The sequence below is a fragment of the Aulonocara sp. 'chitande type north' Nkhata Bay genome, linkage group LG9 (genome assembly GCF_057382095.1).
Source record: "Aulonocara sp. 'chitande type north' Nkhata Bay isolate Kocher_YH1m ecotype deep benthic linkage group LG9, A_spYH_male_GT1.1, whole genome shotgun sequence".
Lineage (NCBI taxonomy): Eukaryota > Metazoa > Chordata > Actinopteri > Cichliformes > Cichlidae > Aulonocara > Aulonocara sp. 'chitande type north' Nkhata Bay.
In genome coordinates this window covers 31297263-31312441 of record NC_141352.1, presented here as the reverse complement: position 1 = coordinate 31312441, position 15179 = coordinate 31297263, and the positions used below count along the sequence as shown (strand labels likewise).

At 42.2% G+C, this 15179-nt stretch overlaps 1 protein-coding gene across 3 annotated transcripts; it reads right to left on the bottom strand.

Moving 5' to 3' along the window:
* Positions 1-7: 7 nt before the first annotated feature.
* On the bottom strand, positions 8-15162 carry zfhx2 (zinc finger homeobox 2). 3 transcript variants are annotated; one of them, XM_086306946.1, is made up of 6 exons: positions 14490-14648; positions 12764-12922; positions 8740-8797; positions 6477-8411; positions 4234-6320; positions 8-3642 (listed from the first exon to the last, which is right to left on the bottom strand). In XM_086306946.1, the coding sequence occupies exons 1-6, from the start codon at positions 14517-14519 to the stop codon at positions 3238-3240; spliced, it is 4674 nt and encodes a 1557-aa protein (XP_086163072.1). In that variant the 5' UTR covers positions 14520-14648; the 3' UTR covers positions 8-3237. The 3 variants fall into 3 exon arrangements, with proteins under 3 accessions (XP_086163072.1, XP_086163071.1, XP_086163070.1); XM_086306945.1 differs by lacking the exon at positions 14490-14648 and adding an exon at positions 15074-15162 and having other exon boundaries at positions 4234-8411; XM_086306944.1 differs by having other exon boundaries at positions 4234-8411.
* Positions 15163-15179: the final 17 nt, after the last annotated feature.

Here is a 15179-nt window from a genome sequence, read left to right as displayed (position 1 = left end):
TTGTTCTTCAATGATTTTATTTTCTGTATATCAAAGAAAGCATAATGGAGACCAAACACAAAAGGCAGGTACAAGTGAGGAGGAAAAATAAGCTTAATCAAAAATCTAACAATTCAGAACAACACTGCCACTATTATTGTTCAATATTCATAGGAATACCAGACTCTTTCTGAGCAGAGTGGTGGCATTTAAAACCATTATGAATCAATAATCAAAAACAGTGATGAGTAGTAATAATAAATCGTATAAGTAGTAGTACAGTTATAACAATAGTGATAATCAAAGTGACAATGAAACATAAGAGAATAAAAAGCAGATCTCCATAAAAACGTATCTAGTTTGGACAGTGCAACACCATGTCTATGTGTGTGCGCGTGTGTAATCCCAGTCTTGAGGATCAAGCACTCCAGTCCCTGCTTTACACACAAGATACAGTTTCCAACAGGAGTAAGAAATTATTAGTTGTCAAAGGACAGCATTACCCTCCTTGTTTCAAAAAAACCACACCGAGTGACTCTTAAATGTTGTGGTGATGGCTGTGTTCATTTGAAATGCCTGTAGCTTGTGCAAAAATTGTGGACTAGTGCAAGTGTCAAGCCGTGGGACGTCCTTTACAGTTTGCATTTGCGAACACCTCTCCTGCTCTCTGTCAACCTAAAGATTGCTTTTTGGTTTTTGAATGACAGAAAGCAAAGGGAGGATTACTTTGGAATATCAGGTTTTTTTTTTTTAATATATTTCTTTACAAAAAAAAAGTTCATGTTTAGTTTTGCATTTTGTTAAAACTATCAATAGTAACATTAATATACAACTTAAATTGAAGGAAAACATCTTTAGTATGTTAAGTGTCCTTCAACACAGCACCATCTTATTAGCTCTCACTCCACACACTTTTTTTTTTTCTTTTAGGTTTCCTAATTTGCTTCCTAGATTTGAATATCTGTTTGTCCCTTAAGGATGCTTGTAATACCCAGCTGTCTCCCTTGTTGTGGTTTCAGATATTAGCTCTCGTTTCACAGCACAAACATTACAAGAATCACCCACTCTGCTTCAAAACTGAGGGGGGAGGAGAAGAAAAAAAACAAAAACCCAAGAGGAAAACAAGTATGGGGAGGAGGGGGACAAACCATTTCAAACCCTGCTGTCTCAGTCTAGAGTTTTGGCTTTTGACCTAAAAAAATCTTTTAAAAAAAATTAAAAAAAAAATTAAAAAAAAAAAAAAAAAAAAAAAAAAAGAATAAAGATCTGTTATGCCAGATTTGAATTGCTTTTTGTATCATTTGTATAAATATTGAAATGATTACAGAAATTCATAACTTTGCTGTCTAAAGCCCCTTTCAGTGGTGACGGCATCCGTCGGCTCCTTGTCCGAATCGACATGCAGGTCACCTGTGTGTAAAAGGTAGTGCGCCAGCCTGGTTAACACTCAGGTATCACTTTGAGCGCACACACACACACACACACACACACACACACACACACACACGCACACACGCGCACACACACAGAGCATGCTGTTGGCAAGTTTTCTACACAGTTTGTAATCTGCTATACATTGAAAATATTCTTCTATGGTGCATTTTCATTAATCCCAAGTCAGAAGGGATGTGTTTCGGAGCCTGTGTAGGAGGGATGGGGAATCATCAGTCTTAGCAGCACCATGCAGCACACAAAAGTGACCTACAAAATGGGGGGTTAGCCATCCTTTTTTAAAGAGACTAGTGAAGCCAGGAATTTTAAGTCTGAAAAGGGCTTTATACATAGTATTCGCAAAAAAACCAAAAAACAAACAAACAAAAAAAAAAAAACCCAACACACACACACACGGTGAGGAAATCAGCCCAATTTGTCAAATTCAGACTGAATTCTCCAACAGGAATCTCCCGGACTTGGACGTGTATCCCACAGTAGCCGTTTAATAAAAAAAGAAAAAAAAAAAAAGTAATCTTCACCCACCAGTCTGAAGAGCTAAATTCCAAAATGAGACGCACACATTTGGGTAGGAAGTGAAATTTACAGCAAACGTGTGAAAGCATGATAGTTTGTAATTCTACACCTTGGCCAAGAGATTGCTGACAACTTTATAAACATTTGACATTCACAAATATTCTCCCAAAAACAAAAAAACGTTAATGTAAAAGCATTTTGGAATAAAGCTCTTCTTCAATACGCCCAAGTATTATACTCACACCTAAAGCATGTTTCATTTGATTAGGGAAAAAAAAAAAAAAAAAAAAAATCAAAAAAAAAACAAAACAAAAAAAACAACAAAAAAAAAAAAACTATTTCACTTTATATTAAGGCATCCAACATGCATCAGCGTATCCTTCCATAAAAGACACCTGCATTCGAATGCTTAAAAACATTTCAAAACAATGTAAAATGTGTCAAAGTGCGGTATGCCAAAGATTCTACTTCCCTCAGCCTCTTTTTGCGCTGCCTATTTGGATTGTCGTGAAACTATGAACATGAATATGGGAACAATTCAACAGCCCTATTCTCTCCAAAGTACCTCCTTTTATATCCCAAAGTAGTGAGTAGACAAAACTCTTCATTTCACCCTTCTGTGGCAATTAAAAAGGGTGGCGGTTAAGACCAGTTCTTTCTCTCCCAATGATTTAGTCCAGTCGTATTTTATCCAAGCAATCTTTGCCCTAAAAGTGAAAGTAGGCGTGAGAAAAACAATTCCACAGGAGCAAAGTGGGAGTTATACATGTCAGCATTTCCATGTTATCCCAAAAAGTGTTTCCCAAAAATCCCCCCATGGCCTCTGCCAAAAAAAGAAAGAAAAAAGAAAAAGGAAACACTTGCATCAGTTTTTAGGGTACAACAGCTCAAGCGTGGCAAGCTGAGTGCCTTTACAAATTATAGGAAGGTCATAGAAGTAAGGTAATACATAACCACAGGGTTAGGACCAAAAATGTCTGGATAAAATGAGGATTAAGGGAACTCTGAGGAGGGTGGGGGTGTTATCACTTATCAGACAGCAACTGATTAAGTGACAAGCAGCAAGAAAAGAGTCTGCTGTTGTATTTGATACCAGGTGAGCTCTACAGATAACGGATATCAAGTCAGTGTAGGTTGAGCAAAGGATAGCGGGTGCAAGGGGGGAGCAAACATCAAAAACTAAAGAATATTAGTTTTTGAGGATTAGTGCTCAAATCTGTTTATTAAAATCTGAGGAGCCCAAATGGGTCCAACAATAGTCAGTGTGCAGACCAATCCTGATCTGAGTCTTTAACTGTTGCTGGTGGCCATCGCTGGAGGCAACTCGATTATTATCTCCCCTTCAGAACCACCGCCAGAGCTGGTTACAGTAGTGGAAAGAGCAGCACTGCTGGTTCCGCTCTTGTTGACGAGCGCCGTCGGCTGGCCAAAGTTAGTGGTTCTCAGGGTTGCCAGGTGACGCGGAGAGAAGACGTGGGCCCTTGCTGCAGCCCGGGATTCAAATGAGACGTTGCAAGCATCACAGCGCCCCGTCAGGGTCTCCTTTGGCACCGGCTGACCGGGCACTGGGGAAGCTGGAGGTTCGGTAACCATTAGCTGAACAGGCTTGGGCAGGATGGGTCGATTGGCCTTGAGAGCGCTGTACTGCAGGTAGCTTCCTGAGCTCATGTCTACCTTCCCGCCTGAAAGAGGAGACTGAGAATCCCACATTGGAGTGTGGAGATGCAAACAGAGAAGGAAAGGAGGTATGTTTAATGTTCAGAGTTTTAAAATGAACAAAGCAAAATTTAGGCTGTCTGGATATTTGCTGAGGACAAGTTATCAAGTTTCCTTAAATTTGAGCAATATTACCGAACTCAACCATATCAGCAACCATATGTGTATAAAGTGGTAATCCCAAAAGACAAGAGTCAAGCAAGCTTGTCATTAAAGTAGTGAAAGCTAGTGAGGGAATTTGGAGCTTTTATTTGTCAGATATTTTTAAGTAGGATTACTGAAATACATGCCCATTGCTTTACTTTATCCATTTATGTCTCAACTGATTTTCCAGGGTAGAAATGGTTGAATGTAATACTCCAACACCACCTCTAAAACCGCACAGCAGACCGAAATAAAACTCTGATTCAACATATTTTTAAAGAAAAGCATGTGTTCCTACTCTCTGCATTACATTTGCAAATATAAACAGTAAGTTTGTATTTTTAACGATGTATCAATAAAAAAAAAGAGGGAAAAAAGTTGTTTGTTTTTTTAATGTCATTCTCATAGAAAAACTTGTCAGCTTACCATTTTCTCCTGCTGCAGCCTCCAGCGCTTCTCCTTCGCTCTTGTGTTTTGGAACCAAATCTGCACCACCTTGAGCGGCAGGTTGAGCTCAGTGCCAATTGCCTCGCACTCCATGGCGTTGGGATGGGCACAGGTCTCGTAACATGACTGCAGAATGGACAGTTGTAGGCAGGACAAATGAGTGCGTGGTCTACGGCTGGATGAGTGGGGCAGAAAGCTGCTTTCTGTTGGGCTTGATTTAGCTACACATGGGGTGGAAGGGCTGGCCACTTTGGCAGAACTAGGGGTGTTAGGGCTGACTGGTGCAATGCTGGGGGTGGGAGGAGGGGGGATGGTACGAGGAGCTGTGTGCGTAGGAAGAGCCAGTTGTTCTCTTGATAGAGTGTTGATCTTAATGGGGACTTTGGAAGTCCAGTAGTTCAGCCCATTCTGTTTTTGTGGCACCACTGCTGTGGCTGAAGGCCTGTTGTTGATGGGAGTTGTGGGGAGCTTCGGCACCATGCGGTTAGTGGTTCCTGGTCCAAGACCAATCTCATTTTCGTTATCCCGCTCCTCATCGGTCTTTTCTTCCTCACTCTCATCTTCTAGCTTTCGTTTCAGGGCTGGTCGTGGGGCAATTGGAATCAAATCCTTGGGTGGCACCAAGAGGACAGGGGTATTTGCTTTGGGTGCAACTTTAACCATGGTGATGTTGCTGGTGGTTTCGAGCGTGGTCTTTGGCACTGCGGAAGCACTGCTGCTCACAGGAGATGCTGTGGTGGAAGAAACGATCTCCTTCGGCTTTATAGGAACGGGGGATATTTTTTTCATCACAACTGGCGCTTGTTTGGCCAGTTCATTTACAGGCTCCCTCTCTGTCTTGATGAGGGTGCGAACAATCGGAGTAGTTGTAATTCCCCCGGTATTGTTTGTAGCAGGCTTGTTAGTGAATATGGGTTTGGAAAGAGGCCAAGTAAATTTGATGAGAGGTTTGCCAACTGCCGCCAAGGTCCCGTCGCCGATGAATCTGACCTCGCCTTTTCTTTCCCTTGCCCTCATGTTCTGGAACCAAATCTGAACCACCTTCTTTGGAAGGTGAACCCACTCTGAGATCTGTTCAAACTCATGTTTCCCAGGATTTGGGTCTTTGAAATAGCAGCCATACAGAATATCAAGTTGTTCTGCTTGTATGATGGTCCTTGAACGACGCATATCCCGGTACCTTTTTCCTTTGGACTTCCTCTGCTCCTGTTCTTGCTCCCTCTCCTTTTCTCGGTCCCTTTCCAATAGTGTGGTGTTCATTTTTTCTCCAGGCCTCATATAAATGCTAGACTTGGTCACATTACTGCAGTTGACCATGTTTGTAACATTGTTAGAAGAGGGCATGGCAGTAAGAGATTCCGGCTTAACCTGGACGACTACCAGACCTTTGGATGTGGGCCTCAGGCCAAGTCCGTCCAGCAACTGTCCCTTCTGTGCTGCAATTGTATCAGCCAGAGATGAGGACAGAGCAGACTTTGAGCTGTTTTTGCCCATGCTGAGATCAAGAGCTGACTCACAGTCGTCACCATTGGACAGGTAGTGGGAAGTTTGGTTTTGTGAGAAGAGAGATTGCGAGAGAAGAGAGTTGGAGAAGCGTGTGATGGTTGGTGGGTTGGGAAAGATGGGGACTTTGCTTCCATCCCCAACCACCGAAGGAGTAAGGGAGAGAACATAGGGGCTAAGAAATGGAGTAGAAAAGGGAGTGAATGACAAGGGAAGTGAGTGGAGAGCACCAGTTGGGATTTCAGAGGGATCTGCTGCATTGGACTGTGAGCTTGGAGGATCACCTTGGGCCTCCAACTCTAGATCTACATCTGGGTCTTGCCTTTCCTTTTTTAGCTCCAGATCATGTTCAAACTTCTCTCTCTGTTTTTTTCTCTTGGCCCCTTGACTACCTCCGCCATCCTCATCTTCGTATTCATCCTCTGCATCGGAAAGAAACACAGTCGTGGAGCGCAATACCTTTCCTCCAACTGAACCCTTATCGCCGTGGACCTCCCGCTGTGCTTCGTCTTTAGCAGGGCTTTCAGGATCATCTCTTAAAGACCCATTCTGACTTTCCTCATCTGAAACAATGACAGAAGTGTAGACCTCATTCTCTGAATCCGATGTGAGACAGGAATCTCCCTGACCCTCCCTTCCCAACTCCCTGTGTTTGCGTTTCCCTCTTGTACTAGACAAATCCATGGCCTGATTACTAAATGGTTCAGCATCATCCTCACCTTCTGCTATTATGAGTGAGCTTTCCTCGTCATCATAGTCATTATCAGAACTCTGACAATTTCTTGTAACACCGGTCAGCTGTTCCAACTCTGTCGCCCTCTGTCTTTGTTTTGTGTGTCTAGCTTGGGTCAGCCACCTTCGAACCTCTTCTTCAGAAAGACCCACCTCTCGGCCCAGCGCTTCACAGTCCTCATGGGGAGGACTTGCAGCATCAGCCTCACTACGTGACTCAAAGAAGGCCCAGAGAACCTCTGACTGGAACTCTGAAAGCACTGGAAGGTCTGGATAAATGGAATCCACTGTATTACAATGAAGACGATTTTGGCTGTTAGTTAAGGCATTGGTACTTGAGCTGGATTTTGGAGTGCCAAGAGAGCCACATGGGCTTGTGCCTGATTGGGATTTTTGAGGAGTAGAATCAGGACTAAGGGTAAGGTTTAAATTTACAGGACTGAGGCTCGAGTTGCTGGGCACAGATGCAGAAGGGGAGAGGTTGTTATTGCGGAGGCTCTTCTCTGTGCCCGCTGGGGAGAGATTCAGGCTAGCTGCTTTATCACCTTCCAGGTCCAACTGATTTGTTGAGCAGTCTCCATCTGTTGTGCTGTCTTCATGTGCCTTCCCATTGTTTTCATTATTCTCAACCTTTATGTTACTTTCTATATCAGAACACTGTGAAACGTCTGTACTGTTCTCCTCCTTATGTTTCTGGGCAGTACGGTTATGCTCATCTTTGACCTGATCAGAGATCTTTTCTTCAACAGTCTCATTTCTAGCCTCACTTTTTTGTTCTCTCTCACTCTTTAAAGTCTGTTTTTGCTCTTCCCCACAGAGCTGTATGTTTGTTGGAACTCCTGCAGAGGGCCACTGGTTCTGTAAGCTGTTAAGTCTTTGGGTTAGAAGGGCTTGCTGGGCTGTGCTGAGACCTACGAGTGGCACGCACTGGGTAAGGAGCTGGCCCTGCTGGTTCTCTTGGTGCTGCTGGGTTTGGGCTTGGAGCCCATTTAAGATCAAGGGCATGACCATTTGAGGCTGAGGCACAAGCTGAGGTGCAGCGGCACCAGGAGCAGCACTAGCTGCAAACAGGGAGGGGAGGAGGGAGTGTGACAGTGTGTTGGGACTGGAAGTGAGGAGGGTGAGAAAGGCCGAGACCGCCTGAGCTGAGGCCACAGGGGAAGTGAGGAGGGAGGGAGCCACTTGTGAAGTTGGAATCTGCTCGCCTTCTTTCGCAGCAGTCACCATCAACGTCCCAGGAGCAGCACAGTTGGTGGAGGTAGCTGACTGACTGCTTCCACTTTCCGACGTGGTAACTACTGGGTTGGCAGCGCTGCCTCTCAAACCAGCAGCAGCCACTGCGCTGTTTGCAGCATGTGCAGCAATTCCAGCATTTCTGCTGCGGGTCTGGTGCAAGACAGATTTCATATGGCTCTCAAGGGTGATGGCATGATTGTAGGAGACTCGACATACAGAACACTGGTAGGGTTTGTTTGATATATATGGCCGAGACAGGATTGGAATTGAAGGAGTTTGGGGACTACTTTCTGCACCTTGTTTTCCAGAGCCTGTTGTCATTCTCTGAATGTGGGATGCAGAGTTGTAATGAACACTCAAGGCAGTTCTGCTGGGAAAACTTTCCAAGCAGGCATTACATTTGAATGAACGGGTGTTATTTTCAGCTGGCACACAGTTTTTACCAACTGACTTTTCACTAGCGTCTGGGATTTCTGTGTTTTCAGTTGCATTTTGCTGTTTGGCTCCTGTAAGTGGATTTCCCTCCTCTTCTGGCTCGGCTTCAGCTTCACCTCCCTCCTGTTCCATTATTCTCTCTTCCTCCATCTCTTTGTCTCCAAGCGTCTGGGTAGCGTCTGAACTCTTGATAGATTTGCAGGGGTCTGAAGTGATGTCTTCAGCAGGCTTCAGTTGTGAAGACTCAGCATCTGATAAGATAAATACACAATGAACAATCGAAATCAAATCAGTGGTGTAGTAAACAATAAATGTACATTTACATACGGCATGTAATTTGTATAAGTGAGAGGATTTTCCACTCCAAAAGCATGCTCTAACCTTACTCTTCGAGCCTCCTTTTGTCTTTACATAGTTTTAAAATAGATTATCACCATCAATCAGTAAAGGTCAACCAAGTTAAAGTTGTTGAGATATCCAATTAGTGCGGTTACGACAACAACGGGCATGTGTTATTATCCTTTCAATTTTATAGTTTACTTCTCATGTGTTAATTACAAAAACAAGCATCACTCTCACCTGAGGACTTGTGAGCGCCTTTGTCCTCATCTACACGGGCAGCCCGTTTTAGAACAGCCTGATAACAGAAAAGGAGAGAGTCAGCAAAATTTCCATAGCAAACTTGACTGCGGAATGGCTCTTTCGAGATGAGCTGAATGCTATAATGTAGCTTCTGTGAAGCACAACATTTGGGTGTGACTCATTGATGTGTGGTTATATTACACATAGCGAGCCTGCCTTTAATTTGCAAATTACCCTTCAGGCATAAATTAAGTAGTCTTTGATCAATTGAGCCACCAGTAAAATTCCCTTCATTTCTTAACATTATACACAACTAAACCATCGTGGTTCTTTACAGACTGTTCACAGAGATGCTTACTTTTTCAAATGTGATGGCTACTTAAATACTTTCAAAGTGACATACTCGGCAACAGGCTAAGCCAAACAATGAGATGTTCAAACTATTTAAACAACGATCACAGTCCTGACTACACAAAGGGGATATGCACAAACAAGTCATGAAAACAGAAATTACTTCAATCACATTTTAAACTACTATTAATTACAGTAGTGTGCAAAAGTCTTGCGCTAACACAGATGAAAATATCAGTTTAAAGCAAGTTTACACAATTCTAAAAAGTTTTAAAATCAATATTTGGTATGACCACTTTTAACCAGTAACACAGCCTGAACCCTTATCATTGCTTTAAGTAGTATTAAGAAATAGTTCTCCAGGCATCTCGAAAGACATTCAAAGCATTTCTTTGGATGTTGTCTGACTTTTTTTTCCTGTTATCTACCAAGATGATCCCACACAGCTTCAATAATGTTGAGGTCCGGGCTCTGGGGAGGCCAGTCCATGACTGAATGTTTCTTTGTGTTCTTCTATCCAAATATTACTTCACCAGCAGTGTGTTTGGGATTACTGTCATGCAGCAAAAATTAACCGCTTCTTAAAATATATTGCATGGTAGCTCAAAAATCTGACATTGCTTTTCATAATTCATCATTTTCACAAGATCCCCAACACCAATGACTGAAATGCAGCTCCAAACAATGACAGGGCCTCCACTGTGTTTTAAGGATGATCACTGTTGTACTGTCCTAGCCTCCTCTATAAAATACTGATAATAATTTCAGTGGAAAAAAAAAAAAAAAAAAAAAAAAAAAAAAAGTGGATTCTTCATTCCTTAAGATCTGTTGACACAGATTTACAGTCTATTTGTGTACTTTGTCATACCTCAGCTTTTTCTCTGTTTCCTTTACTCAATGATTTTTTTTGACAGACACCCTTCCACTGAGACCATTTCAGATGAGGCTTCAGTGATGGTTCAACTGAAGGGCCAGATGCACCTCTCAGGTTCTGTGTCAGGTCTTTACTAGATTGTCCCGCCAATTTCCTAAGGACATGACTTTCAGATGCTATTCATCATAGTTTTAGAAGGCTACCACTTCTTTTGTCCTCCACTTGTCCAGTTTACTCAATTTTTTAAGGGCACACTGCACACCATGCCATGAAGGGCTCACCCTATCGGTGAAAAATAAATAAATAAATAAAGCTGGTTCCTGTTATCTTTGATCTTGGACATTTTTAAATAGTCACCTAAAGAAATGAGAACAAGTGTGTTTTTGTGACAAGCTGCTAGTAACAAAGTGTCTAAAAATACATTTTAAAAATGGTTCTTAGTCAAGTTCTCCGTTGTGTAGACAACATTCAACACAGTTTCATCCCTTCAGTTAGGTGCTATAACAAACAAACAAAACATTTGTTTGTCCATGTACTGACCATTTCCTCTGAAAATGGTCAGTACATGGACTAAAGAAAAGGCGAGTAAAAAAAAAAAAAAAAATTAGCCAATGCTCAAAGAAAACCTTTCAAAGACCTTCAGAAAGTCATATATATATATATTAGAGCTGGGCGATATGAGATTTTTTCATATCACGATATGTTTTTTTCATTTCAGGCGATAACGATATCTATCACGATATAAGCCAAATAACTATATTTGTAAGATTTAAATGTGCCGTTGCTCACAAGTAAAATGTGAAATAATCAGCAGCTTGTTTTTATTCAAATATTTATTTCCCATAATAAGTTCAACAGGGTAGATGTACTTAAGGAACATGAGACTTTTTCAGATAAATAAAAGGCAAATATTGCAAACTACACAAAAGACAGCCGCTAAAGCGTTTAAGTTTGAAAATAGAACAAATGAAACAGACTAAATTGTCAATTCCACTTAGAAACAAAATATTAATTCTAAAAATAAATCTTAGTTTGTTTTACAGAAGAACAGACAAAACTGACTAACTTTTCTCAATATCAAATAAACTGAGAACTAAAAGGAAATTCTCAATCTCTCCTTGTTGTATAGCTGAGCTTTTCAAACAGTTTTAACAGTTACTTTAGTCTGACAAAAGCCGAATGACGAATTAGCGCTTCCAGTCAGAGACTGAGGCTACGTCCACACGTACACGGGTGTTTTTGAAAACGGAGATTTTCCGTTTTCGTTTTAAAAAATAATCCCGTCCACACATAAAGGCAGAAATGAAGGAAAACGCTGCTATGAACATGCCAAAGCAGCAGGTGGCGCTAGATTCCTAACCGTGCAGAAATGTTGGCCAATCAGAAGTCTAGAAGCCTCGGTGGGAAAAAGTAAACAAAGCTGGGGCATAGAAGCAGAACCGAGTCGTATGTGTGGAGGGACAGTAACTGTGTGTATATGTAAGCATTTAAACACTGCAGAGAGTAGAATTAACAGTAACAGTATTGTAGAAATTCATTTCACCGAAACAATAACGTGGCGCACAGTGTGACGCATGCACCAGTTTATTGTATTTCCAGACTTGCTTTCGGCACAATTTACAGTGCACGCTACTCTGGTTTTTGTCAGACTTGAAATAGCCGAAATACCTTCACACTACGGAACTTCTATGGCTCTTCCGTTCGACAATCTCTCCAGCATTGGAACCATCATCCGTTTTCTCTTCGGTCACGCTCGGTTGATTTTTCTAGTCGGCACACTCATTTCCTCCATTACCCGCTGGCTGCTTCCCAAACAAACACACGTGCGGCTTGGCACTTGTGCTGTACTAACAAGTCACGCGACGTGACGCTGCGGCTGTGATTGGTTCGGCTCTGCGCTACTTAATTTGGATTGGCTGACATTATTATTATTTTTTTTTTTTTTTTTTTTAAGAGGACAAGAGCGGCGAGGTCTATCGCGATAGCTTAATTTCTCTATCGAGTAAAAGTTATATCGCGATACATATCGTTATCGTTCTATCGCCCAGCTCTAATATATATATATATATATATATATATATATATATATATATATAAAATGACACATACACAGAGAGGAGTGACTCAATACTTTGCACGGTACTGCATATACTACTGAGATCTATGTATTACCAATGGTTGTATAGAAATACATTTTTCCTCTTGATTTTAAGTAAACGGTATTACAAATTAAGAATTTAACTGGCTTAGTTGTGTTTTCCATTGCTTAACAATGCCAATTTTCTAATGCATTTCATACTATGCCAGCTACAACAGAGAGGAAACTACAATACCTCAGCACTAAACACTGGCGCACTGGTTTTATTTTAACAGTAGATTACAGTCTATCTCTGACCACTGTTCCTCTTTGACAATGTATTTTTCCTGTTTTGCATTCATCACCATGACTTCTGATACTTCTGTGCTTGCCTCGTCACTTAATTAATCATGCATTTGTTACCCCAGCATTTATAGCATCGACACTAAGGCTTGTGTAACTTTCCTGCCTCAAAGGCAACTATTAAGTTGGATAAGCATCACAGGAAAATTTTTTTTAAGAAGTTGTGAATTTGATTTAAGTTATTATGTCTAATCCCTGTATAACAGCCAGGAAGAAGTGAGATCATTAAACATTATGCACGTAACTGATATATTACCCAATATAATCAGGCTGTATAACAAGAGGAAGGAGGGGGGAAAAACATGAACTCAGCCATAATTTGACATACTTTGGCCATAATGCCATGCCACACTTACAATATCCAGCAACCTGTCGACACACGATGAAAGCACGCTGTGTTGTTGGGTGAGATGTAGAGATAGGGAAGATCTGTCTGATTGCCCTTTTTGGCACAGGGGGCACAACCACTCTGCCACCCCATTCCTTTCACTGCACACCGCCTCTCCAGACTCCTCCTAACAAACACAAATAGACGTTTGAGAATCCTGCCCTTCAGGAGTGGTTTCTTTGCGAAAAAGAAAAACAAAGCAAAACAAAACAAAAATAAATGATGCATAAAGTATTTCATAGAAAAAGAAAGAAATTAAGATGTGATGCAATAACTGCAGTTTATGAAAGGGACGGACCAAGCTCAAGGAGGGAGTTAGACACAGACCAAGACAAACTGTTACTGGATGAATATCCACGTCAATAAATCTAATCACAAATAAGTACCTCAGTGTCACAAGAGTTGCACTTCTAACTTTCTAAAGAGATTGCTATTATTTGTCCACAACGACCAATTACACATCAACTCAAACTGTTTAAGTGGCAGCTTTGTAATGTAAATGAGTACACCTCACACTCGTAGATGAATTTACAAGGCACTGATGCGAACTCAAAGTTGCTCCTGGATACAAGATCGACTTAATAAACATATCTTTGTTGCCATTCTGACAATAAATCCGTACATACAATACCGAAATAAATGCAGAATAACCAGAGGAGCACACTCGATGCAAATCATAACATGCACTGCCCGAATTTACAAGTACACTGTCTCTCAGATCACAAATATCCCCACTGGTTTTGACTAATACGAGGAACATGTGCCCAGCATACTGCATATATTCTGATACCACACTGTACTCGCTCACCGTGCAGGATTAAAAAAAATAAATGAAATACTCGGGCTCCCATACAGTCTTAAGGAAACCAAACAAACCGCTGGTAGTGTGAATATTACCACAGAGCTTTCATGTATACTTCGGCTAAAATTCACAATCAAAGGTGCAGCGGAAAAACACGGGAATTCGTGCCCATGAGGAGAAATACCAACACAGCTCCCATCCTCACTTCCTCGTCATGCCAATTAGCAAGCTAGCAGGGTTATATGACCAGATAATATTTCGACGAGTCTACATCTGCAGAGTGTATCGCGTTTAATAGCTCCTAGTCACGAGTTTAATCATCAAAAGCAGAAGACCTACCTAAACTGGCATCTTCTTGGCCGTAGTTGGCTAATTAACGAGCAGCCTAATTAGCTATGCCGAGCAGAGACGAATCAATTAGCTAGCAAGCTAGGCGCTGTGAAGCCCCCCCCCCCCTGTAACGTCGCATTACAGTGGTGTTTCTGGAAACGCTGGCTGCCAGTTAGTTTACTGAAAATAAAAACCTGCAGTCACAGCCACACTTCTCCGAAACTGTAAAAGACAAGGCAGGCGTCCGCGTAATCTCGCTCCTGGCTCTCTCGGTTAAGGCTGAGCGATGATTAAATTAATAAACAAAAAGGAGGGGGTGGGGGGCTGTGCTATTAACAGTCGTGTCACTTTGCTAGCTAGCCTGTTAGCAGGCAGAGATAATTAACCGCTCCTCAAACTGTCTCCCAACTGGCCGCTCTACACTCCCTACAAAACTCTGCCTCGGCCAGGTGGGGAAACTGCAGCTTCAATAACCGAGCGAGTTTACCCAGGATAGACGATAGACTCATAGGCTTCATATTAAAATAAAAAACAAAACCTCGGCCTCGAGTTATTTCCTTACCCCTCTGATTATAGGCTGCCAGTCGGGCATCTAGTGTTGCACTGCCCGCCGCCTGCTGCTCAACAGCGCAAATTGAGGCCTAGCCGGACTAAAGCCATTTAATTAATGAACGTGGGCTCCGCTTACAGATGTGTTAGAAGCACTCGCACCCCCTCCTCCCTCGCCGCCCAGCAAGACCCCCTTTTTGGACGCGTCCTAGCGCTCAAATCCATACCTTAAACACTCACGGTGCAACACATGGCCATTTAAACTAGCGTTTTAAGAGCTTCGAGCCGTAATTGGCGAAAGAATTAGACACCGAAAAGCGAGTTAAAAAAGCAGAGTACGTGCGCGGCGGTCGCCTCGACGATGGGGGTGGTGTAGGGAGAGCCAGGCAAAAGAGAGAGACGAGAGGCGAGAGAAAAAAGTTTGGGATTTAATGTTGGATTTCTATGAGGGATCGGATTAGTATGGGGCACGATCCGTCGTTTGCTCGATCCTGTAGCAGTCGCAGGCCACTCTCCCCGCTCAAATCGGCACAATTAACCGATCGCGAATGGCGTTTAATTAAGTTCGGAGCAATTAGCTAATGCGTTTTTTTTTACCTGCATGGTCGCCACTCCAGCACACGCACGCACACACACACGCTTCCTCTGTGGCTCCTCAGAAGTGAAAAGTTTTCTTGCCTGCCCTCCCTCCCTCTCTCTCTTT